The 25907-nt window shown below is 52.9% G+C and overlaps 1 protein-coding gene across 1 annotated transcript in view; it reads right to left on the bottom strand.

Moving 5' to 3' along the window:
• PDE1B (phosphodiesterase 1B) overlaps window positions 1-25907 on the bottom strand; it is a 143937-nt gene that overhangs the window by 18415 nt on the left and 99615 nt on the right. The window contains exons 2-5 of the mRNA XM_077838452.1: window positions 5360-5473; window positions 2183-2365; window positions 1575-1641; window positions 754-870 (exon numbers count right to left, since the gene is read on the bottom strand). Coding sequence (XP_077694578.1) covers window positions 754-870; window positions 1575-1641; window positions 2183-2365; window positions 5360-5473 — 481 coding nt within the window. The remainder of the gene's footprint in view (window positions 1-753; window positions 871-1574; window positions 1642-2182; window positions 2366-5359; window positions 5474-25907) is intronic.

The following is a 25907-nucleotide window of genomic DNA, read 5'->3' as shown; positions in this document are numbered from 1 at the left end:
ATGTAACCCAGGCCTGCTGGGAGTGGCACTCTGTCCCCCTCTAGTGGTACCTAGCCCAGCTAGCGATTGATGAGTCTGCTACCGCCTTGGCTAAGAGCCACAAGATTTTTAGTTCATGCGGTAGAGACTCATGCATTGAGCTCCAGAGGTCCCAGGTTCAATCCCGCCCAGTGTCTGAGGGTGCTACACATACACACACACACACATACCCACAGGCGTGCACATGAACCCTACCTAAGCCTCTGCGGAGCCGGGAAGGTCGCCGTGACCTCTCCATTCAGCTGGCTTAGAGAAAAACTCAGGGGATCTCTTCTCTGCAAGACCCAGCCCTTCCATTGACAAACAGAGGCCGGCACCCAGCCCCAGGAATGGGTCCAGGGCTGCTGTGACCACACCGGGCCTGTTCGGGTGCTGGCTCTGCTGGCCACACCCCTGCACTGTGTCCCCCAAACCTCCTTTCCAGCTGAGTGCTGGGGACAGATCTGGGCTGTGTAGAGGGTTGGAGATCCTGGTATCACTCATGGGCTCCTGTTCTACTACCCATTGGATCTTCCAGCCCTCTGGGGCTGAGTGGGCAGGAGGCTGCTGATGGGGCATGATAAAGGGCAGGAGACTGGGTTGGGGGCTGCTGATAGGGCTTATGGGGCGGGGGGGCTGGTGATGGGGCCTGGTGGGGACAGGGGGCTGGTGATGGGACATGGCGGGGAGCAGGATGCTGGTGGGGGGCGGGGGAGAAGGTGGCAGGCTGCTGACCTTGAAGCGGCTGTTGAGGTTGTGTCTGGTGAGCAGCTCAAAGACAATGGTGCGCAGGGCGTGGTCCTCTGTCACCCTGTTCAGCGCAAACACGTCGAAGCACCACAGGTCCAGGGTCTGCGGGAGAAGGCAGAGCGGAAGTCACACCTCCGCTCCGTGCAGCAAGGCTGGGGAGGGACAGGCAGCTTGGCGCAGGGCCGTGGCAGGCAGGGGGCACACTGCCTGAACCAGGCTGGGAGGAGCTGGCATAGGGTTAGGCTGGGTCCCATTCCAGGTGGCAGAGTTACATCCAGGGGGCCTTTGAAAGACCCTGTATCCAGCACAGGCAGCATGAGCTGTGAATGGGTGCAGGGGCAAAGCGTCTGACCTAGGGAAGCAGGACAGGGAGGGGCACCGACACCCCAGCTAAGGGTAGGAGGGGGTTGTGCCTGTGGTTGTGGGGGGCCCTGTCCATCAGCCTGGTGCAGCCCTGCCCAGCCGATACAAGCAGGCCCATGGTGGGCGTGTCACAGGAAGAGGTGCTGGGGATTTTCAGGTGCTGGGAGAGGACAGTGCTCGTGTGACACAGCAGGGCTGGGCCGGGTGACCCCTCCCAAGCAATGGGCATAGCAATGCAGCCTTTGTGGGGCCAGCTTTGGCTCTGCCAGCACAGGGCAGAGTCATGCTCGGCTCTGATGGCCACAGGGAAACAGGGATGAGCAGCACAGAGGATGCCAGGCTGCCACTGGCTGCAGCCTCCGCCCCCATGGGAGCCATGGCCCGTCTCACGGGCAGGGTCAGGGGCATGGGGAGCAGCAGGCACCTCCCCTCCCTGCTGTTACCTTCAGGCAGTTGATGACAGAGGTGGAGTAGTTAGGTCCCACGGCTGTGTACGTCCGGCGGAACATCCTGCAGGGAAAGGGAGCAGCAGGTGAGACTGTGGCCCTGCTCCCCATTTGCCAGAAGAGGGCGCTAAGGCAGGTAGCCAGCCCAGAGAGGCAGATCCCCTGCCATGAGAGGCGAGGGGTGTGTGTGATCCTGCTTGACCCTTCCCCAGAGTCTCAGAGCACTCAGCAGACGTTCAGCCTCATTCTCCACTCCCACACCCAGTGTGGGGAGCATCCCTGGACACAATATGGGAAACTGAGGCACAGAGAGGCGCGGTGACTATACTATCTCCCTTCCCAGAGCCAGGTATGGAAGCCAGGAGTCCAGACTTCCTGCTCCCCCACTCTAACCACTAGACACTCTTCCTCTCCCAGAGAGTCCTGGCTCCCAGTCCCCATCCTGAAATCACCAGATCCCAGTGGCCTCCCAGATCCAGGAATAGAACCGAGGAGTCCAGGCTTCCAGCCCCCTCCACCAGGCAGGGAGCTTTCTCCCTACATGCCAATACAGCACCCTGCAAACTCCCCGTAGACAGCCCCCGCCATGCCCCCCAGCTCCGAACCTCTCGACGAAGATGCCGGCCTGAACAGCATGGACAATGCTGCGGAACTTGGGCTTCTCCTCAGAGCGCCGGCCCTTGGCACGGGTCTGCTGGGTGAAGGTGGAGGCCAGCCAGTCCCGCACCTCGGACGGCACCGCGTCTGACTTGATCTCCTGCAGTTCATCCTCTGTGTCCAGGATTTGCCTGAAACGGAAACTGCCAGTGAAGCAGGAATGGACACGCACCACCCCCCACGCTCCATCCCTCTCCCCTCATATGCCCCTATCAGCACAGCATCCCATGCCCTACACATGCCACTTGCCATCCTCCAATATGCCCCTGTCAGCATGGCATCCCATCCCCTGTATGTCCTCCTCCCATATACCCCTGTCAGTATGGTAGCAGATGACAGAACAAGGAGTAATGGTCTCAAGTTGCAGTGGGAGAGGTTTAGGTTGGATATTAGGAAAAACTTTTTCACTAGGAGGGTGGTGAAGCACTGGAATGCGTTACCTAGGCAGGTGGTGGAATCTCCTTCCTTAGAAGTTTTTAAGGTCAGGCTTGACAAAGTCCTGGCTGGGATGATTTAGTTGGGGATTGGTCGTGCTTTGAACAGGGGGTTGGACTAGATGATCTCCTGAGGTCCCTTCCAACCCTGATATTCTATGATTCTATGATTCATGGCATCCCATCCTCTGCACAAACTCCTCCCATATACCCCTGTCAGCATGGCATCCCATCCCCTGCATGTCCTCCTCCCATATGCCTGACAGCATGGCATCTGATCCCCTGTATCTCCTCCTCCCATACACCCCTGTCAGCATGGCATCCCATCCCCTATGAGATGCTGGCATATCTTGTGCCAGCTCATGTCAAGGCGCCATGTCTCAACTGAACACTGACAACTACGTAGCTGGAACCAGTCTGGCTGTTGAGGTTGTGTCTGGTGATGTAATATTAAAATAGGTATTAGAATTATAAGAATTTGTTTAGACTTTATGAAACACTTGTGAGTTGCTGTCTGCATTAATCTCACTTACAGCATCTGTATCCCATTTGTTCTGTAACTGTTAATCACCAGACAGGAGAGAAGCATTAAGGAGAGTGTAAATACAAGTCTCCAACAGGAGCTGAAAGAAAAGGAGTACTTGTGGCACCTTAGAGACTAACCAATTTATTTGAGCATAAGCTTTCGTGAGCTACAGCTCACTGCATCCGATGAAGTGAGCTGTAGCTCACGAAAGCTTATGCTCAAATAAATTGGTTAGTCTCTAAGGTGCCACAAGTACTCCTTTTCTTTTTGCGAATACAGACTAACACGGCTGTTCCTCTGAAACCAACAGGAGCTATTAGCTCCTGCCCAACTAAGGAGACCACCGAATGTCAGAGGACAAAAGGCTTTGCTGATTGCTCTCCCCCACCATGAGTTCCTCCCAACAGCTGAATGTACAACTCCATGCAGAAGGGGGAAAGAAATAAAAAGTGCTAACAAGGAGGAACTGTATCTTTTGTATTGCTTGGACTCTTGGAGGCAAGGATTGCTCAGCAAAAGATCCCCAGTTGCTTAGCCTTGGTTAGCCCAAAAGGACATATGAGCTTGCACATTATAGAAGTGTCTATTACCTTTTGAAATTTAAGATCGGAACTCATTTGTGTATGTTTTTCTGCTTTAACCTTGTAAATAACTCTTATTTTCTTTCCCTAGTTTATAAATCTGTATATAGTTTAGTATAGAATTGGCTACAAGTGTTGTCTTTGGCGTGAGATCTAAGGTGCTACTGACCTGGGGTAAATGGTTGGTCCTTTGGAACTGGGAGTAACCTGACTATTGCTGTGATCCTTGGTGTAAAGTGTTAGGATATAGATATTCAGGCCTGTCTGTAAAGGCCTGTACTTTAAGAATTTAGGTGTATTCTTATCACTTGGCTAGTTAGAGGTATAAAAGAAAGAATCAAAATCACTGTCTGCCAGTGTAAGGTCCTTCTCTTACTGTGACAGTCTGAGGCCCTGTTCTTAGGCTAAGGCCTTTGGCTAAGCAGCAGAGGCAGCCATAAGCTGGGAAGCGACCGGTCACATCCTCACATTCCAAACTAGTCACATTGAAGTAAGGTGCTATTGGGCTGTCAGGCACTATCAGGACAGGATTGTACTCCTATCACCTCCAGAGAAAGGGAAGTGCCTAGAAAATGTAAAAGGAAACTTAGTTTGATAGCATCCTGTCTGGCAAGAACTCACTTATCAATAGCTGGGATGTGAAATCCTCACTTCTGTATTGTTTTGTCATTATAGTTCCCTGTTTGCTATTGTTTGTCTGTATAATCTCTGTCTGGTTCTGTGATTGTTTCTGTCTGCTGTATAATTAATTTTGCTGGGTGTAATCTAATTATTGTGGTGGGATATAATTGGTTAGCTAATCATGTTACAATATGTTAGGATTGGTTAGTTAAATTTCAGTAGAATAAGATTGGTTAAGGTATAGCTAAGAATATTACTATATAAATTAGGGGCAAACAGGAAGTAAGTTGGGATTCGAAAATAAGGAAAAAGGAACTTGTATTTAAGCTTGCTGGAAGTTCACCCCAATAAACATTGAATTGTTTGCACCTTCAGACTTCAGGTATTGTTGCTCTCTGTTCATGCGAGAAGGACCAGGGAAGTGGGAAAGTGAAGGAATAAGCTCTCTAACATAAGGGAACATCCGTCACAAAGGCAGGCTGCCCTGCATGGCAAGACAGATCAGAGTACCGAGAGGGACTGTCTGTGACTCTGTGGTTAGATTGTTACATTGCCTGAGGAGTTTATACTTGATAATTGATTGGTGAAATCTAAGCACAGAACTCACCAACAATTGGGGATTGTGTCCTGGTCCTTAACAGTCTGCCTGGAGGCTGGTACTGATGCTCTTGAGCCACTGCAGGACAGCTTGACACCCTATACTCTTCCCCTCCATCTCCCAGGTACCACAGCACCCTGTCCTCTATGCACCCCCACCCCCTGTCAGCACAGCACCCCATCCCCCATATACTCTCCCTCCATATGCCCCATCAGCAAAGCATCTAATCCCCTATGCACTCCCACCCACCCACCCCTGTCAGCATGGCACCCCATCCCCTATACATCCTCCCCAGGAGGGAGTGTCCCCCATACATCCCCTAGTGTCCCCAGGGGGCACTATGGGGCAGGCACACCCCAGCCTACCTGGTCTCATCGATGTAGACAGCCTCCAGCAGTGAAGCTGTGTACTCCAGGTTCTTCTTCAGCTCCTCGATGTTCACCTCGCCATTCTCCAGCTGCTTCACCATGTACCTCAGCCTGCAAAACAGGACAACCCTGGGTCACCCCTTGCCTGTGCCAGCACCCCCTGCCTGCCATGGGGGGAACTGCTGCATGGATCTGTCAGGGCTGGTGCACTGCCCTTCCCTCAGCACACACACACCCTATCACAGCCCTGGCACTCACTGACTCCTGCCAGTCCACACAGGGACAGCAAGAGCCCTGCTCACCTGTTGAAGGGGAAGCCCTTGGAGCTGGTATCTGAGCCACATTGTTGCTTCTGTTGTAGCCAGACTCCCACTGCTGCACACACACCAGAATCAGCAGTGGGGACAGACCCTGGAGCTTCAACCTCTGCCAGGGAGGGCAGTGAGCAGCCAGATCCCACGCTGGAGGCCTGTTGTCCTGCTCCTGCTGCCAGCATAGATGCGTGTCTAGATGCTGCACAGATTTTCATTCCAAGACATACATGCCTGTGCTTTGCCCTAGGGCTAAGCGTCGGTGCTGTGCTGAGAACCCACCAGCTTGTCTCAGCCAGCTCTCCAACGGAGCACCACGATCAGCTACTAGCACACTGCTCTCCCTATCTACAGCCATATAAACCGAGGGGAGCTTGGTTATCTAGTGCAGTGACCCATCACCCGCATATGCTGCAGAGGAAAGTGCAAGAACCCCGAAGCAGGCAGATGTGGGGTAATCTGCCCCAATGGAGAGCTCATCCCAATTCTGACCAGTTACAGATCAGCTAATGCCCTGAAACAGGAGGTTTATCTCCCTTCAAACACTGTTTGCATCAGCACAAAGCCTGGCAGTTCAGGAACCACGCACTCAGTGGGATTCTGTCTTTCTGTGTGCTGCCCCTTTAAAATTTTCTGGCACTTGCTGCCATCTGCTCGAGAGCCAGCTGCCATTCTGTGCTCTGATCAGTGCAGACTGTTACAGAAATTCCACGTACCTGTGCACAAGTGTTCTGAGAGAGAGAGAGCAAGCATCAGAGGACTTTACTTTTGTGATTTGTTCTCTTATTTTGTTACTTTCCTTTGATCTAAAATAAAGGTGATTCCAATTGGAAATACAAATAGCTTTCACCCAAACTTTAGGGGTGGTTTGAAGGGGAAACAAAGTTAATAGATTGGAAAAGTCCCATGCAATGGATTTTGTTTGCAGTGGGAGCAGTAGGGATATTTGTTTTGGCAGGAGATGAGAGCTTTGCCCCAGCAGACTCAAGAACCTAGAAATCCCTTGTCATTTGGGCTAGTGCAGCGGTCCTCAAACTGTGGGTCAAGATCCCAAAGTGGTGCCAAGTTCATTTTAATGGGGTCGCCAGGGCTGGCATTAGACTCACTGGGGCCCAGGGCAGACAAGCAAACCGTGAGCCCCACAGCCCAAGCCTGAGCAATTTAGCCTGGTGGAGCCCCTTGTGGTGTGGGGTCATATAGTCATTTTTGTTGTCAGAAGGGGGTCGCAGTGCAATGAAATCTGAGAACTGCTGGGCTAGTGTATGGGAATAATGGAAGTGAAACTGATTACAACAGGAGTTGGCTGCCTAAACACCTTTAAAAATCTGGGCCAAAGTGAACCAGAGCAAGGTTGCAGCATGGCCAACCCTCCAGCATTCATGAGTCAGCTCTCAAAAATCATGAGATTGGCTTTACAATTCTGGGATTTTAAAAAAATGAAATTTCGGGACTTTTTTTGCCCACTGATTGAGGACAATTGGGTTCACACTCGGGTCACAGTTTCAAGATTTTCTCCACAATCATGAGGGAGAAAAATATTTTATTTTAAATAAAAGCTGATATTCTCACATGATCACTTGACTCCGGCAGCTGGAGCTTCAAGAAGAACAATCAATACCATGAAACTCAAGATAAAATCACTTGCATTGGCAGCATCGATTTTGTTTCACTTTCCCAGCTGAGTGAAGTGCAAAATGAAGCAAAGATAATCAGCAGCGAAGTAAATTACACTCGTCAAATTCATCCTGTTTAATTATCTCAGGTTTAAATTGTTTTAAATAGGTTTCCCATCCAGCTAATTACACTCACAAACATCAGATTCAGACCTCGAGGCAGCCTGGGTTATAACATCAGGCTTAAATTGCCACAGATATGGGGTGACTCCCTTTTTCAGAGCCTGACTTACACATGAAGCTGGGAACCCCCAGCTCCCCTTGGCTTCAGCTGGAGATTTGGGGGTTGAGCAGAGCATCCCTACAAATCAGGCCCTGAGGTGGGGCCTTCCAAACCAGCAGCACCTTTTAAAATGTTTGGCATTCACTGTGAAATGCCTCACAGGGTGGGGTGGCTCCAGTTGATCACTGCCTACACCCCATGCAGTGATTGACACCAGAGTGAAGGGTGCTCTGAGATGGTACATTTCACACCCAGGATGTGCCAGTGCAAATGACATGCAGAAGGTTATACTCTGGGCCCCATATGGTCTTGGGTTTTGTGCAGTTCTTTTATTCCCTACTCGCTCTCTCTGGTGAGAGCAAAAAGAAAAGGAGGACTTGTGGCACATTAGAGACTAACAAATTTATTTGAGCATAAGCTTTCGTGAGCTACAGCTCACTTCACCCGCATCCGATGAAGTGAGCTATGAAGTGAGCTGTAGCTCACGAAAGCTTATGCTCAAATAAATTGGTTAGTCTCTAAAGTGCCAAAAGTGCTCCTTTTCTTTTTGAGGATACAGACTAACACGGCTGCTACTCTGAAATCTGGTGAGAGTGTTACTCTGCAGGTATTTCCTTGAAAGGCGACGAGCTAGAAAAATAGGAACAGATCTTTATTTTTGCAGTGGCTCTTTAAACCACCGTGATCCTCCTTTGATGGATGGCAGTGAAGCTCTCTCTGTGTTCTCTCACACCCGCACACACTCCTCTACATCCCTAAATTACTCCTCCTCAGATTAAGAGTTGTCACTCACTTTGGAGTTTCTTTAAATCAAAGCCTCTTTCTTGTGCTAATTGAGTTTCCCAAAGAACGGGGCTGCCTCTCTGGTTTGTATTTCACAGGCCGGAAGGGACAGGTTTGTGTGCTTATCTAAGGAAGCCATCCATGCCTGACTACAGATGGGAGCTGGAATTACACACTGAAAGAATTCCCAGCTCTGTGCTCAAAGGCCAGTGGGTCTGCGCTCCCAGCTAGGCATCTACCCTGCTGGGTCTGGATGGGGGAGGGGTGCAGGCTCCTTGCCAGCTGCTCTCTACACTGTTGACTGTTCAGTTCACTGTTCTAGCTGAAGCCGCAGGGCTCAGGCTCCTGCTGCAGCAGGCCGCCGTGGGTGGATCTGTCCCAACGGGCCTGGGGTTTTCTCCTTTGCTGTGACGTTTATGAGAGCGAGGCAGTGAGGCGCGGAGGCAGGCCCAGCCAGCATGCTGCTGAGAACTTGGACCTTGGATTGGGTAGAGGGAACCACAGGTTCCGTCTGCAGCCAACAGCCTCAGTGCAGTGCACAGGTGAGCCTGGACGACTCTGCTCCTGCCATCGGAGCATCAGGCTCCTGCAGGCAGGATTTGTGCTTCTCTAACCCACCACTCAGGATGGCGCTTTCCCCCCAGTGTGGCTGGGGCACAGATAGAGGCTGGGGAGCCGGATGCAGCCTTGGTTAACGGAGCAGGGCCTGGGCAGTTAGTGGCCTGTGCTTTTAGGGGTGCCATGTTCCATGTCTGCTGCTCAGAACCCTTTTCCTCCCACTCAGGAAGTGATGGCACCTGGAGCCATCGGGACACGTTGCCTCTGGGAGGGACTGGCGCACTCAGCCAGGGCCCGCAGCTCAGCGGGCAGCGGCACCGTCTATCTCGGAGCTCAGTGAGGCCCCAGAGCAAACCCTGCCCCTGCAGCTCCCCAAAGACCCCCTGCCTGGTTTTCACACTGCCATGCTGGCTACCAGTGACAAGATTTAATGTGCTGTGCTCCTTGTTTGTTGTTACCTGTAGCAACTGCTGGGAGTACAGCTAGCCCTTGCTGGGTCCTGCCCCAAGGGCCAGGTCCTCAACCTGCCAAAACCTTGGCAGCTCCTCTTGGAGCTGGGGTCCAAGACACAGGACAGACAGAGGCTCACCAGCAGGAAGGAGTGAAGAGTGGAGACTGGGGCTGTGGAGGCAGGAGCTCCTGGGAGGGGATGGTAGGGGGCTCCTAGGAGCTGGTGGGCACAGGGACTCTGGGGGAGAAATTAGCTATAGTCGGCACTAGGATCCTTTTTGTTGGTGTGGGGGTGGCCTGTCACCATTTTTTCTGCCTCTTGGAGGTGGCAGTCCTAGTCCCAGGGTCTCGGCTGGGGTTTGCCCCGTGGCCTGATTTCCAGCTCTAGGGACTGAAGCCACAGAACATGGGCAGCATGGCTGCAGGCTACCCCTGATCCATCGTGACCCCCACAGACCCAGGGTTGGGTGCAGCTCTGCCTCTGGGGGGCCCTATTTGAATCTTAGCTTCTTTGTTGAGACAGCCAGCAGTAGGCGTGGCTTTGTGATGGGGGCTAAGAACTCAGCAGCTCATTTCACTGGCCAGTCCCAAACTGGGCTGGATTTGGTGTGAATGGTGCCTGGCCCATGAGCTGCCCCTGAGAATACTGGCCCCCTTTGTGACCAGGCACCTGGCAAATTGCACACAGACACCGTGCCACAGCAAGCTGTGAACTGACACACAAACACCCCCCCCCTCCATGCTGGCCGCTGATGGGATCCCAGAGTCCACCTGGAGTCATTCCGAGGCAACGTAATAATACTGGTAGATGGAAATGAGACCTGGCTCCCATTCGAATACAAGGCTGGAATCTGATTGAGGAGCCCTCTTAATGCCATTTATATGATGAACAGCCTCTGATGGCTTTTCAGTTGCCGGCAATTGGATTAACGCCTCCGTATTCAATCAGAAATCCACTCTGCCGTAGCAAGGCACGCACACGCACACTGGCACACAAGAGGTGCACACGCGTGCACACATGCACTCACACAAACACACTTATTTGCTCTCCAGTCATTGGCGTCACTTTGAAAGCGGTCGCGCAGCAGAACGTGAGGCGCTGCCTGCACCGTCCTCTGGGGCAGGGAGTGCCTGGGCCCTGCTGGCGAAGGAGGAGCGTTGAAAGCAGCAGGGTCACCACACAAGTCCCACACCCTGCTGCACCCATCACTGTTCTGGTGCTAGAATCCCGCTCGCCCCCAGGAAGCCCCAGGAAGCCCCTGCGTTGCGGGAGGCACTTTCAGACTGACAATAAGGCATCTATTCCACTGCCCTCTGCTGCTTCCCAGCTCCCTCCCTGCCCTGCTGTCTGCAGAGCCCCAGCCAGCACCTGCCCCCTCTCCTCCCAAATTGCCTGGGGGCTGGGAGCTTCGGGCTGGGAATGGACACCATGAATTCTCCAGAACAGACTGGGAGCCTTCGCTGCACCTGGGCATTCACGCGCCCGGCAAATGATACAGGGGATTGTCTGTACCCAGCCCCAGCCAATCCTAGCAGCATTGTGGCCCTGCAGGTGTCCCATGACAGCCAACAGCAATGCCTGACTTTATAGCACAGGCAGAGCAGAGCTTGGAGAGTGCTGTCTAGTGGTCAGAGCACAGGGCTGTATAGAAGTCTGAACAGCCAGGTATCACAGTGATGTATGAGACAGATGTTTCTTAGGGAGCAGGATATCTGCCACCCTAACAGCCTCTTGCAAGTTGAGGGCAGCTAGAAGTCAGTCTGCTTCTCCAGCCTGGCTGTTTTGTACCTGACTGTGGCCATTACAATTGCAATCACAATAATTACCGGAATACTTCTTTACATTCCATTACACTTCACAGGCGTGGCGTTCTCATTAGGCTCTAAATGACCCAAAAGCTCTGACTGAAAGCAATGGAGAATTCCCCAGCCCCCGCCCCACTGAGAACCGTGGGAGCTGCTGGGTGCTGAGCACTTTTGAAATCTGGCCCATAGTGTCTTTCACCCAGAGTCCCATGGGCATTTTGCATACTCACTGCAAATTTAGACAGGGAAAATACTTCACTCAGCACTGAACTACAGTCGCTTCTGGGGTGGATCGTCAGCTGTTTAACAGCACACTGCAATGCTGCATGACAGCCCAGAGGAAGAAATGACAACAGCTCTTCATGACTTTGGCAGGGCTGGCCCTATGATTTGCAAGGCCCCAGGCTGCTGGTGGGTGTTTGTGTGTGCATGTCGATGGCTTTGTGTGCACACAGGGAGGGGTGTCTGATCTCAGACAGCAAAGACAGATTTTTTAAAAGGTATTTAGTTGCCTACAGATACAAAGGTCTGCAAGTGGGTTTGCAGAAGTGCCTAGGTGCCTAGCTCCCACTGAAATCAAAAACACGTCCGAAAACCCTACTAGGCACCTAGCTGCATCTTTAGACAGCTAAATGCCTTTCAAAATCCGGCCCTGCATTGCACCCCAGGACCCCAGGGCCTTGCATGAGGGAAGATGGGGAGGCCAGCCGCATCGCTCTCAGTCCCACTGCAGGGGAAGGGGCTTGTCGGATTTCTTGGCTGCTCAGGGTGACAGCAATGGCTCCATGAGGACAAGCTCAGACTATGCAGAACAAAAGCTTCACAGAGTACCCAGAAACAGCTGGGCTGCATTCACACAGCCATCTCAACACCTCTGGGATTTCCCTCCACGGTAGGGTTGCCAACTTTCTAATTCCAGAAAACAAACACCATTGTCCCGCCCCTGCCCTGAGACTCCGCCCCTGCCCCACCCTTTCCCGAGGCCCCACCTCCCACTCATTCCATCCCCCCTGCCTCCTTCGCTTGCTGTCCCCGACCCTTGCTCACATGCTCATTTTCACTGCACGGCCCAAACAGGCATATTTATTGTGTTGACAGAAGTATTTTCCTAACTTCAGGTTTTATTGCTTACAGGACGCTAGAGCTGGCAGCAAAATAGTCAAAAAGGGTAATTTTTAAAAAAATGAAATTTCACAAAGGTTTTCATGATTCTTTCCCTCATCGGTGTCGACCACCCCACCCCCTTCCCAACTCCTTCCCCAAATGCCCGCCCTGGCCCCATGTCATAAATATAAAGGGAAGGGTAAACACTTTTAAATCCCTCCTGGCCAGAGAAAAACCCTTTCACCTGTAAAGGGTTAAGCAGCTAGGATAATCTCGCTGGCACCTGACCAAAATAACCAATGAGGAGACAAGATACTTTCAAAAGCTGGGGGGAGGGAGAAACAAAGGATCTGGGTCTGTCTGTGTGGTGCTTTTGCCGGGGACAGAAGAGGAATGGAGTCTTAGAACTTAGTAAATAATCTAGCTAGATATGCATTAGATTATGATTTCTTTAAATGGCTGATAAAATAGCTGTGCTGAATGGAATGGATATTCCTATTTTTGTGTCTTTTTGTAACTTAAGGTTTTTCCTAGAGGGATTCTCTATGTTTTGAATCTAATTACCCTGTAAGGTATTTGCCATCCTGATTTTACAGAGGTGATTCTTTTTACCTTTTCTTCTATTAAAATTCTTCTTTTAAGAAACTGAATGCTTTTTCATTGTTCTTAAGATCCAAGGGTTTGGGTCTGTAGTCACCTATGCAAATTGGTGAGGATTTTTAGCAAACCTTCCCCAGGAAAGGGGGTGTAAGATTTGGGAGGATTTTGGGGGAAAAGACGTTTCCAAATGGACTCGTTCCCAGTAACCGGTGTTAGACGTTTGGTGGTGGCAGCGAAAGTCCAAGGGCAAAAGGTAAAATAGTTTGTACCTTGGGGAAGTTTTAACCTAAGCTGGTAAAAGTAAGCTTAGGAGGTTTTCATGCAGGTCCCCACATCGGTACCCTAGAGTTCAGAGTGGGGAAGGAACCTTGACACCCCGTCTCCTTCCCTGAGCGCGCCACGTTCCCACTCCTCCCGCTCCCTCCCAGAATGTGCTAACGCTGCCAAACAGCTGTTTGGTGGTGGCCGGGCAGGAAACGCTGGGAGGTAGGCGGAGGAGTGGGGACACAGCGCATTCAGAGGAGGGAAAGGAGGCAGAGGAGGTGGGGCAGGGTGTGAGGGGAGCTTGGCTGCTGGTGGGTGCAGAGCACCCACTAATTTTTCCCCATGGATGCTCCAGTCCCGGAGCACCCATGAAGTCAGGTGCCTATGCTTTCCCTCCCCTCTTCCCATTTTTTGTAACTAGCTCCATGTTTTTATTCACTAAAGGTATTGTAATTTTATTTGTGGAATTAGGACCACACATTATCACAACTGCAATGGGTCCATTAAAGGCGCTCTCCTGAAGCCCAAATACAAATCCATAGAGCACAACCACAGAAATGCACCCCTGTCCAGATACCTATATAAATAAAAAAGTAGAAACTGACTCCCACACCTACATGCAGATACACACATGTACTCATGTGTACACATCTAGCATGCACTAACACATGTACTTCCACATTATTTATTAGGACAATTGTTGTTTAGTGCCTAGAGACCCCAACTAAGATCAGGGCTCCAGGGTGGTAGGGTGGTAGGTGCTGGACATACACATAAAAAGAGAGAGTCTGCAACAAAGAGTTTATAATGTAGCTAGACAAAGGTGGGGAGAAATGTATGATACATTGGCTCTTCTGCAATTACTAGTCAACAACATTCACTTTTTAAGAAATAATACATTTCTTTTAGAGTTCCCTTCTCTTTTAAAAACTTGTTATGAAAAAATACACATATATTTTATGTCATAATTTTTTTGTGCACAAGCCAGCGAAAGGAATAAAAATTGAAGAGTTAGTCTTCAAATTTTATTCACACAGGCATACACACATGTGGCAATACATGCGCCTCCCTACACAAACAAGCACAGTCTCTTACACGCATACAGTGCGTGCATGCACAGACTTGCCTACGCAGAGATACCTTTTCATACACTTTTCCAGGGGCTGCCTAAATCTGTGCTTTTCAAACTGTTTTTCTGGTGACCCATTTGAGGAAAATTGTTGATGCCTGCAACCCAACAAAGCTGGGGATGAGGGGTTTGGGGTGTGGGAGGGGCTCAGGGCTGGGGCAGCGGGCTGGGGTGAGGGCTGAGGGTAGGGCTGGGGATGAGAGGTTTGGGGTGCAGGAGGGGGCTCTGGGTTTGGGGGGGCTCAGGGCTGGGGCAGGGGGTTGGGGTGCAGGAGGGGGTCAGGGCTCTGGGCTGGGGGTGCAGGCTCTGGGGTGGGGCCGGGGATGAGGGGTTTGGGCTGCAGGAGGAGGGTCCAGGGGCTGGGAGGGCTCAGGGCTGGGGCAGGGGGTTGGGGCACAGGCTTACCTTGGGCAGATCCTGGTCAGCGGCGCAGCGGGGGTGCAGAGGCAGGCTTCCTGCCTGTCCCGGCACTGCGGACTGTGCTGCGCCCTGGAAGTAGCTAGCAGCAGGTCTGGCTCCTAGGCGGAGGTACGCAAGCGGCTCCGTGTGGCCAGGAACCGGCCAATGGGAGTGCAGAGCCCGTGCTCGGGGTGGGGGCAGCATGCGGAGCCCCGTGGCCCCCCTACCTAGGAGCTGGACCTGCTGCTAGCTGCTTCCGGGGCGCAGTGCGTGTCGGAACAGGTAGGGACTAGCACCGCTGACGGGACTTTTAACGGCCCGGTCGGCGATGCTGACCAGAGCCATTGCGACCCAATGTCTGACATTCCATGACCCAGTTCTGGGTCGCGACCCGCAGTTTGAAAACCACTGGCCTAAATCACCCAGCTGGGAAGGGAGGAGGGTGGGCTGGAGAGGAAAAGATGGGGGTGGGGGTGGGGGTGGAAGAGAGAGGATGGGGAGGGAAAGAGGCCAAGGATGAGAGCATGGTGGGGATGAGAGGAAGGAATGGGGGGGGGGGGGTATGTGCGGTGGATGGGGATTCAGGGGAAGGCAGAAGGCTACAGGTGCATGAGGATGTGGGGGGCACAGGGGTGTATAGGGACATAATGGTAGTGCAGCAGTGTATGGAGGTGAATGGGGTGCAGAGGTGTGGTGTGAAGTACATGGGGGTGGTGGCTATGGGAGGTGGAGAGGATGGGTGGGAGAGCACTGTAAGGAGTACAGGGCTGAGATGGGTAGGTGTGAGGGGCAGGATGGGATGGGGAGGGATGCAATCACTGGGAATAGGGATGAGGGGGTGCGATGGGGAGGAAGCATGTGGTCGCGGACACCCCCCCCCAGCCCCTGGCAGCCCCTAAGGCTAGGAGCCGGACATGCCGGCTGCTTCCCGACCTGGGAGCCGCGTGGTTTGCGGTGCGGCGGCTAACAGGGAGCCTGCCAGCCCCGCTGTCATGCGGCGAGAATCCGACATTCAACAGCCCAGTCAGCAGTGCTGACCAGAGCAGCCAGGATCCCTTTTGGACCGGGTATTCCAGTCCAAAGCCGGACACCTGGTCACCCTACTCCGCAGTCAGCCAGTCCATGTGATGGCCATTCCCGCACTGTGAACAGTCAGTGACCCAGCTGAAATATGTGTAGGTAAATTCCCACAGAGTGGAATCGCACCGGGGTGTGATGGGGGTGTTCTCCCCACACCACCCTGAAGGGGTAAAATGGCTTCGAATGGGCTGCTGACAGGATGTGCCACACCTGAGTGAGGTGTGGGCTGGCTATACAGCCCTGACTGGACCCGAGGCCCAGCTAGGCTTGTACAAAGCCAGGGAGAGGAGAGCAGAAGGGGGCTGCACAGACTCTCAGCGTGGAGAGAAAGGAGAAGGAAAGAGCCTAAGGGAAACAGCAGCAAGGGTGAGACCGCAGGGACTGGAGCTGCCAAATGTAGGGTCCTTAGCTGTAACCCACTGTAGGGGGCAGGCCTGGGTTTCCCTCCCGGCCACTGGGGGCTGGAACGGACTGGAGGGGTGGACTTTGTTTAGAAAGACTTTGACGGCCCAGAAGGGGGGAAACTCTAGTGATCTGCCAGCGGGCCAAGCCATGCAGAGGAAGCGCTGTAGCTCCTGGGGCACAGTGAGAGACTGGGACACGGGACGGAGAAACCACAAGACAAAGCATCAGACCAGTGGTGCGCTAATCCCTGGATGAGCCACAAGTGAAGCGACCCCAGTGACACCTGCGCAGAGGCCTGAATGTCACTTGAGCCCTCTGGGTTATGTGGTGCTAGGGCCGGATTTAGGGACCCAGGGGACCGCTTGGGGCGCTGGGCTTGGGGGGCGCTGGGTTTGGAGGCTGTTTTTGTTGTTAGCATCAAAAGGGAAGATAGAATGTCTGAGATCAAGTTTCAGGTATTTCCTATGTGGATTCCTTTTCCACTAACCTGCTAGAATGTTCCAGACCTTTGTAGAATCTCGTGGAACCTTCCAGACTTTGAGAATGACATTTTCCTTGCTTTTATATGCTTATATATGGCATGAATAAGTACAGATTTACAGCTCCTAGTGTGCAAATCTTATATGACAGGGATCAATCATGCATGCGAATTGTGCATTAAAGTCATGAAATGGGCTACAAATGCAATAAGAAATAGGAGGGCGGGCGGGAGATGCTCCTTGCCTTGAGCACCATTTGGTCTAGGGCCGGCCCTGCCTGGAGCTGCCACCCATGGGGGGCCGGGGTCAAGTAACCCAAAATGAACAGAATCACGAGGATCCAGGTCTGCCCACAGAGAATTCACAAATGGGAGAAGTGTCCAGGTCTCAGGAACCTCCCCAGCTGCAGACTCCAGGGACAGAGGGCAGCCCTGCGCGGCTTAACCAGGGCGATTGGAATTAAACAAGCTCATAAAACAATTACAGGAGCAAAGAGATGGGCTGCTTAGTGTCAAATCATGTTACTGCTTCCCTGCCAGCCCACAGGCCCAGAGCAGGAAACTCTGCTGCCATCCAGACAGCATCGCAGGCTGCTCAGTGGGGAGAAATGTCCATTCATCAGAGATGTAAATGGAGCTAGAGATCCTCACTACCTCAATGGTCTGGGCTTAGAAACTGTGGCCATAGGCATCACTGAAATGCCTCACAGAAAGCATGAGATTGCTATGGTGCATCTCACTCACCCCTGGAACATGGGAACTGCCATATGGGATCAGAACCCAGACTCCAGCTGGGCCACTCCAATGTCCTGACTCCAACAGGCCCTGCACCAGATGCTGCTGAGAAAGGTGTGAGGACCTCGCAGTGGCAGATGGAGGATAATCTGCCCCCTATTAAGGTTTCATCCTGGTCTCTAATAGCTAGCGATCAGCTGAAGCCCTAAAGCAAGAGGTTTAATTGCCCTTCCAGAATGTTTGTCGTCATTAATGATGATAACTTGGGATAGTTTTGTTATTCTAGAAATGTCCAATCCCTGTTTGAATCTTGCTAAGTTCTTGGCCTCATGACTTCCTGTGGCAGGGAGTTCCACAAGCTAGTTACATATGTGAAATGTGCACCATCTGCACTGTTTCCAACCCCTTCTCCAAACCCCTCTCTGCCACGATGCCTGCAAAAACCTTGACAACGGCTACGCAGCTGGTATGCTGTGACCACAGACTGTCATGCTGACCAGGATCCTCTCATTGCTCCCTTATGGTCCCTGTCTGCCTCTCTGTATTCACCTGTTGTGTCTTGTCTTAGACTGTAAACTCTTAAGAGGCAGGGGCCATGTCTGTCAGGTGGGGCAGGGCTCCTAGGTGCTACCATCATACAGATAACAAATAAGAACAATACCACAGAAGATGGCTAGATTGGGTACAGCTTTTGTCTCAGGTACTTGTGTTCACCTTGTGTCCAGCCCCGGAGCACCCATGGAGTCAGCATCGGTGCTTCATCGGTCTACTACAGTAGGAGAATTCAGCCCTACCTGAGATTCGCCAGTGGTGGACGCTGCAGGGTTAGACAGGGCTCAGAGCATCAGGCCACCATGATCAGAATACCTCTGCCCCATTTCAGAGCCTGTGGGGCTAGGTTTGTATGGAAGGGGATGTGTCTGAGCCAGCAGGGGTTGGGATGCAGAGGGGTGAGGGACCCTGTGGGATTCTGAGCCGGGATGGGGGGGCAAAGTGACAGGGGGGAGTGGAGTCAATAGGGGAATGAGGGTGGATGTGGGAGAGCTGGGGGGATGATGGTGTAAGAGCTGAATTGGAGAGGGAAGGTTAGGAGTGAGCAGTGAAGGGGTGACAGCAGGAATCCATGTTCCCGGTACAGGCAAGTGTCCCAGTTTTCCTTTCTGAAGTGGGAGCCCCCTCTGCCCAGCTCCAATCAGCCTCCTGTGTCCTTCAAGCAAAACACTTCCCTTGACATACACAAACACACGCACGTGTGGCACCCTAGTTTTACAATATGAAAATAGAATCAACCTGAAGGAGGGGTAGCGGGGGGATCTGGCCACCTGCAGCCCCACCAGGCATCACTGACACTTGTCCATGGCCACATTCTCTGGCGCAATGCTGAATGTGGTTTGTCCAGGTCTGAGCTGGCAGCCTGACCGTGAGTCACTCAGGCGCGATTGCTGAGAAGTGTCCCGATGTTGCTGTGCACACCCAGCTAAGGCGCAGCTGAGCAGACTGGAGCAGGAATGCCATGCTCAGAACGCCATAGTTCACTTTGCCTAGGCCTGCCAGGAGACACCCTTCAGCATCAGCGCAGCACCTGACAGACACAGCCTGGCTGCTGTTGATAGATTCCCAGGCCAGAAAGAACCATTATGATCCCTAGTCTGACCTCCTCTATAGCACAGGCCAGAGAATAACCCCAAAATAATTCCTGGGGCCCAGCAGATCCTTTAGAAAAATATCCCATCTGGGTTTAAAAATTGCCAGTGATGGAGACTTCTCCACGGCCCTAGGTAAGCTGTGCCAATGGTTTATTTAGGCCTTTCCAATCTGAATTTGTGTCACTTCAACTTCTATATATTGGAATTGTGTTAAACCTTTCTCGCTAGATTGAAGAGCCCATTATTACATATTGTTCCCCATGTAGGTACTCATAGACTGTAATCAGGTCACCCCTTAACCTTCTCTTTCTAAAACCAAATAGACTGAGCTCCTTGAGAGACGAGGTGCGGGAGGTAATATCTTTTATTGCACCAACTTTTGTTGGTGAGCCAAACTTTCAAGCTGCACAGAGCTCTTCTTCAAGGCTGGGAAACCTGCCCAGAGTGTCACAGCTAAATACAAGATGGAACAGGTTGTTTAGCACAAGTAGTTAACACATATTTCAAGAGCTCATTCAAGGTGAAGTGGCCTGTTAACACCTCTCCACTCGGGATGTGGGAATATTAGTATAGATTGTTGTAATATGCCATAAATCCAGTGTCTCTAGTCAGTTCAGGATTTGTAGTGTCTAGCAAAGTAATGAATTTGCTCCCTGGCTCTTTTAGGGGACTGACTGAGGAACTTTCCTAGCTTTACTCCTCCAAGGCCAATGACAAACCCCTGGATCCAAACACCTCTGGGTGTGTGGACAGCCCACATCTGGAGTGAACCTTAATGGCTCTCTGTGTCTTCAAGGCAGTGTCTAATTCTTCCTGGATTAATCCTCTGAACATGCAGAGGGGAGCAAATATTAGTGGAGTTGTCAGCCAGGCGCCCATGCATGCGAGTAAACAACCTGGGCCAGCGAAGTCCCAGTGCTCACGGAGGAGGGGACGCGGGTGATGCTGCTTGAATGACCACATTTCAACTTGACAGCCCTGTGATCTAGACTCGCTGGCCTGAAAATATCCCTCACAGGCTGTCAATGCAGCCTCCCCTCCTGGGCAATTTAAACAGCAACACTATAATCTTCCCCAACTATCTTTTCAATTAGCCACTTCTGAAGGTGGCTGCTGAGAGGCAAAGCGGAGGGAGAAGAAAAACATCAACAGCGTTCAAAGCCAGGAGCAAGGGCAAACTCAAGGAGATACTTTGCAAGAGAAGCCTCTTGTCTCTGAGATGCTCCTGCTGGGGGACCTGGCCCATGCCCCAGCTGCTTGCCCACCAAGGATCCATGTAGTCAGCCCTCCAACTCTGCTCATGCTACAGCTGCAGTTCTGAGACATTTCTGGCCTCACGGGAAGCACTCAGCAATTCTAACCCCAGGGGATTTCTCATGAGTGGAAGCTTGGCATCACTCTCTGAGCTGGCCAAACCTTGGACAGTCCATTTCATGGGAAATTTCAACACTTCGAAGTTTGCCTTCATTCCATTTCGGACCCAGCCCAAATATTTGCAGCATTTCCCACGAAACAGAAATTCACAGGTTTTGTTGCAGAAAATTTTTTGTTTTGACACTTTTTTTCATGGAAAATGTCATCAGATTCAATACGAATTTGTGAGAACTGGTGGGTTCATCACGGCAGCGTTTCCTTATGGAAAACTGTCTCAACATGTTTCCAGTGCAGCTAGTCAGCTGAGCTGCCCACGTGGGGCCCAATGTCCCAAGATACATAGGTGCCTCAAGATGCAGAGAGGTGCCTTATCAAAATGCCTAGGTGAGTTGGCTGCTTGACTCCCAATGACTTTCCAGGGGACTTAGGTACCTAACTAGCTCAGAAGCATTTGAAGAAACGTTAAGTGCCTAAGCTGTATCTTTATTCCCATTCCCTGACTGGACACACACTAATCTTTCTTATTAAGATCAGCGGTGAGCTGGAGCAGGTTCGCACTGGTTCGCTAGAACCAGTTGTTAAATTTAGAAGCCTCTTTAGAACTGGTTGTTCCGTGAGGAACAACCGGTTCTAAAAGGGTTTCTAAATTTAACCGGCCAAAAGTGACGCCTTAGGCACCTACTCCATGGGTGCTCCAGCCCTGGAGCACCCAAGGGGAAAATTTGGTGGGTGCAGAGCACCCACCGGCAGCTCCCCGCCCCACCCCCGGCCCCAGCTCACCTCCGCTCCGCCTCCGCCTCCTCCCCTGAATGTGCCGCCCCGCTCTGCTTCTCCGCCCCCCACCCCAGTGTTCCTGCGAATCAGCTGTTCGCGCGGGAAGCTGGGGCAGGCTGAGAAGCAAGCCGCGGCTTCCTGCTCAGGCCCAGGGAGGCAGAGGTGAGCTGAGGCAGGGGGGGCGCGAGGAGGGCCACCCACGCCGCAGCAGGTAACCTGGGTGGGGGCGCGCAGGGGGCTCCCCGCCCCAGCTCACCTCCGCCACCCTCAGCCTGAGTGGGAAGCCGCCACCTGCTTCTCAGCTCTCCCCGGCTTCCCGACGAATAGCTGATTCGCGGGAAGCTGCGGGGAGGCGGGGGGTGGAGAAGCAGAGCGGGGCGGTGCATTCAGGGGAGGAGGCAGAGCAGAGGTGAGGTGAGCTGGGGCCGGGCACGGGGCGGGGAGCTGCTGCTGGGTGCTCTGCACCCACCAAATTTTCCCCATGGTGCTCCAGCCTCAGAGCACCCAGGGAGTCAGCGCCTAAGGCACCACTTTTGATGTGATCAGTGGGGGACTGGCCGCTCCCCCTGCTCCCCCCCAGCTACACTCCCCCGCCCCTAGGAACCAGAGGGACCTGCCAGATGCTTCCTGGGAGCTGCCCCAGGTAAGCACCTCCGGGACTCCCCACCTCGCCCCCCGGCAGGTGCCTCTGGCTCATAGGGGTCTGGTGGGCACCCACTACGGTGGCCCACGAGACCCTCCTGCCCAGTTCTGGGGGTAGTCAGGGGACAGGGAAGGGGGGTGGATGGGGCAGGGGTCCTGGGGGGGCATCAAGGAATGCGGGGGGGTTGGATGGGGCAGGAGTCCCGGGGGGCAGGGGTGGGCAACGACCCCCTCATGGGGTGAGGAGGGAACCCGTTGTTAAGATTTTGGCAGCTCATCACTGATTAAGATCACTTTCCATCCTAAAAGCCCTGCCCCAGATCAGGGCCCTGTCACACCAGGAACTGCACAGACCCAGTGAAAGACAGTCCCTGCCTCAGAGAGACAAAGCAAAGCAGAGGACAGATTATTGTCCCCATTTTACAGCTGAGGCACAAGAAGATTACGCGACTCACCCGAGCTGCCTCCTGCAGAGCTGGGATTTGAACCCAGCCCAGCGCTTTAACGCTCCCTCTCTGAGCTGCTCTTATCCAGGATTACGTTTTTGTTGTTGGTAAATGGATCTCATGGTGACATTAATCTGCTCTTGGCTCTGGGCCCCAAACTGGCTTTCACTGACATTCGTAAAATTGGGGGCGTTCCCAGGTAGGGAATGAAAAGGGGACCTGGATACAGGGGGAGTAAAGTTCTATTGCAAACTTGTTTGCAAATCACTTTTCCTGCCATTCGTCTTGGCTACCCAGTAGCCCTAGCGCTGGGTTCTTGACCACTGGTACGGATTCCACTGCACCACAGGACTGAACCTGTGACTGTCTGTAGAGGTTGCACAGGCCTCTGCCATGGAGCCAAAGCAGAGCTCCTTTAGCTGGCTCACGTGAGGCAGCCAGAGACATACCATGGAGCCCTTGGGATTCTTAGGATCTGACACTTGTCAAGTCTCTTGTGTTACAAACTTTTCTATAAGGACTCTTGAGATTAATGGAATTTACCAGGCAAGAGGCTTGTGGGTTTAGTGGTTCAAGTGCTGGCTTGAGTGTCTGGACTCCTGGGTTCTCTTTGCAGCTCCAACATAGTGTCGGTGTGGCCGCACAGACAAGTCTCTGCGCCTCAGTTTCCTCAGGTGTAAAATAAGGGTGGAGATCCTCACCCACTGTACAAGGGTGGGGGGAGGAAGGATAGCTCGTGTGCTACAGCCCTACAGAGTGACTCTCCGCAGTTTAGAACTGCCCCAAGGCCTCTGTACCTTGCCATACTCCATGCTCCTCTCTAGCCATCTAGGACTGGCCTCCTTGCTCTGTTGTCCACAAAAACCAGCGGAGGGTGGCACAAGCCATCCCTCTGCAGACTGTGGAACAGTGCCCCCTGCACTTACAGACTCACTGTTGCTTCCCAAATCTCAGGGGTAAATAATCACCCCTTTCCTCCCACGGCCTGCACTCATTGTGCATCTCTGATTCTGCTCTCACCCAGCAAAGCATGGGGAGAGTCAATCTGCAGGGGACAGACTCTAAAAACCAGACCCCCATTGTGTGGTATGAGCATGCCTCCTCCTGGGAGTCCACTGGCATTCTGGAGGAAACGGGCCTCCTAAGGGTTAAATCTGAACTCCCCCCCACCACCTCCCTATCCCCAACAGTTGCTGCAGCAACTCACTCTGTGGATGGTGGGTTTGACTTCCCAGGGTTACGATCTTCCCTCCCACACACAGAATCTCCGGTTTAACCATTGCAATTTGTGCCGGTATCTTTCCAATGCTGAGTGGGAGCCACCTCTTTCACTGCACCCCCCCACCCACACACACACTCCCCACCCTTGCTGCTCCCCCCTCCCCCCCACGCCTCCTCTTTGCTGATGGATCCAGATCCACTAGCTCTCGCTTTGCAGGAGCAGCTGAACACACATTCACTTGGAGCGAATTTTGCTCCTCAACATACAGCGTTTTCTCCATTTTCTCCTCCGCTGCTCCCTGCCAGGCCCCATACCCCAACAATTCCAGCCACAGCTTTCAATCTCCGCCCAGCATTGATGGGAGCCATTGGGTGATCGTAACCCTGGGTTTGGAAAATGGCTGCGGCCTACCTGGAGCTAAGAATCCAGACAGCCAGCCCCTCCAATCCCCAGGGAGCCTTGGACAAAGTCTTGCCACTTGGCTTGGCAGGGCGGCGGGGCGGGATGCAGATTGCGGAAGCAGGTTGGAGTGAGATTTCACCCCCAGTTGTGTGGAGGGACAGCCCTGATTCAGCTCAGTGCATCTCCATGACATTTGCACCACTCTGGGCTAGCCAGCTGGGCTATTGGTATTTGACCCCAAGGGACCATTTCAGTCATGCAGACAGGGGTGCTGGAACAATCTGTATAGTGGGGGATCTTAGAGCCATTGAACCAAACTATAAACCCGGTATATAATGGAAACCACTTCAAGACAGGTGTGGCAACACCCCCAGCACCCCTAGTTCCAGCACCTATGCATGCAGAAGGGCTGTGCCCGACCTACCCTGGTCCTGTACCACTACAGTCCCGCAGCCCTCTGGACATTATTATTTAGTCATTGTATTGCAGCAGGGTGACAAAGAGGGAATTTTCTGTAATATCTGTAGGATTCCTATGCATGCCTTGGTTTCCCTCTAGAAACCTCAGTGGAGATTTGCGCCCTATTATGCTGGGTGCTGCCCCACACAGCTTGCTGTCCACACAGCCCACAGAGCAGTAGAAAGCCAGGACCATAACCCCTAGGGTGACCATGCATCCCGTTTTCATAGAATCATAGAATCATAGAATATCAGGGTTGGAAGGGACCCCTGAAGGTCATCTAGTCCAACCCCCTGCTCGAAGCAGGACCAATTCCCAGTTAAATCATCCCAGCCAGGGCTTTGTCAAGCCTGACCTTAAAAACTTCCAAGGAAGGAGATTCCACCACCTCCCTAGGCAACGCATTCCAGTGTTTCACCACCCTCTTAGTGAAAAAGTTTTTCCTAATATCCAATCTAAACCTCCCCCACTGCAACTTGAGGCCATTACTCCTCGTTTTGGCCGGGACAGTCCCTTTTTTAAGCCTTGTCCCAGTCGTCCTGACTTTTGGGCAAAACTGGGCATTTGTGTGTTGGTCAGTTGGGAAGAGCAAATGGGACAAATGCCCAGTTTTGCCAAAAAAGGTGGATGTGACCCCTAGTGGGGTGCAAATCAACTTGGGGGGGCAGCGGCAATGCCAGCCCCACATGGGAGGGAGGGCTCAGGAGAGTGGCTCAGGCTGGGCTGGCCCCACTGGTGGCAGGGGGCTCAGGCCTCCCTGTACGCGAGGAGGAGGGGAGGGAGGGCTTGGGCTGGCCTTGTACAGGTAAGCAGCTTGGGGCTCAGGCCACCTCGCAGACGGGGAAGAGAGGAGGGCCTCAGGCTGGCCCCAGGCGGGCGTGGGGGAGGGGACTTCGGACCAGCACCCTGAGGACAGGAGGCAGGGAGGGCTCAGGCTGGATCTGCACAGAGGAACGGGGAAGGGGGCCTTGGGCCAGCCCCCTGTGCAGGGTTCCATTTTCCCTTTGGGAAATATGGTCACCCTAATAATCCCCCATGTTACCAGTGGGGAACTGACCCCCAAAGAGATTAACAACCATAGCGTCCCAGGTGCTCAGCCCCTCGCAGTACTCTTGTAACCCATACACCTCCTGGGTGTGGTGTTCTGTCCCATCGAGGGGCACGGAGACCACTTAGAGAGAGAGATAAGATGAGTCTGCTCTACAGCCCTCGCTAACAGCCAGGGGGCTTTTAGCTCATGCAGCAGAGACTCATGCCTTAAGCTCCAGAGGCCCCAGATTCGATCCCGCCTGCCGACGACCCGGGTTTTTCAGTGTTACACTCTCAGTGCAGGGGACTCCTCCGTAAGCTCAGACACTTGAAAGTCCAACCCCTCGTGATGCCCCCGGCTCACCAGGTCAGGCTCCCCAAGCCCCTCAGCACTTTGACAGCTCTGCCCTGCCAAGTCCCTGGGGGCTGGTTCCCTGGGCCTCAGGCTGGAAGAGTTCTGCCCTGTTAGTGACCCTGCCCCCCTGTCTGGTTCTGGTGGACTGCCCAGGCCCAGCTGGAAGGATGCCTGCATGTTTCCAAGTGTTATTCCCAT

The sequence above is a fragment of the Eretmochelys imbricata genome, chromosome 20 (assembly GCF_965152235.1).
Source record: "Eretmochelys imbricata isolate rEreImb1 chromosome 20, rEreImb1.hap1, whole genome shotgun sequence".
Taxonomy (NCBI): Eukaryota; Metazoa; Chordata; order Testudines; family Cheloniidae; genus Eretmochelys; species Eretmochelys imbricata.
The sequence above is the reverse complement of the archived record's forward strand: the minus strand, read 5'-3'. Positions and strand labels throughout refer to the sequence as shown.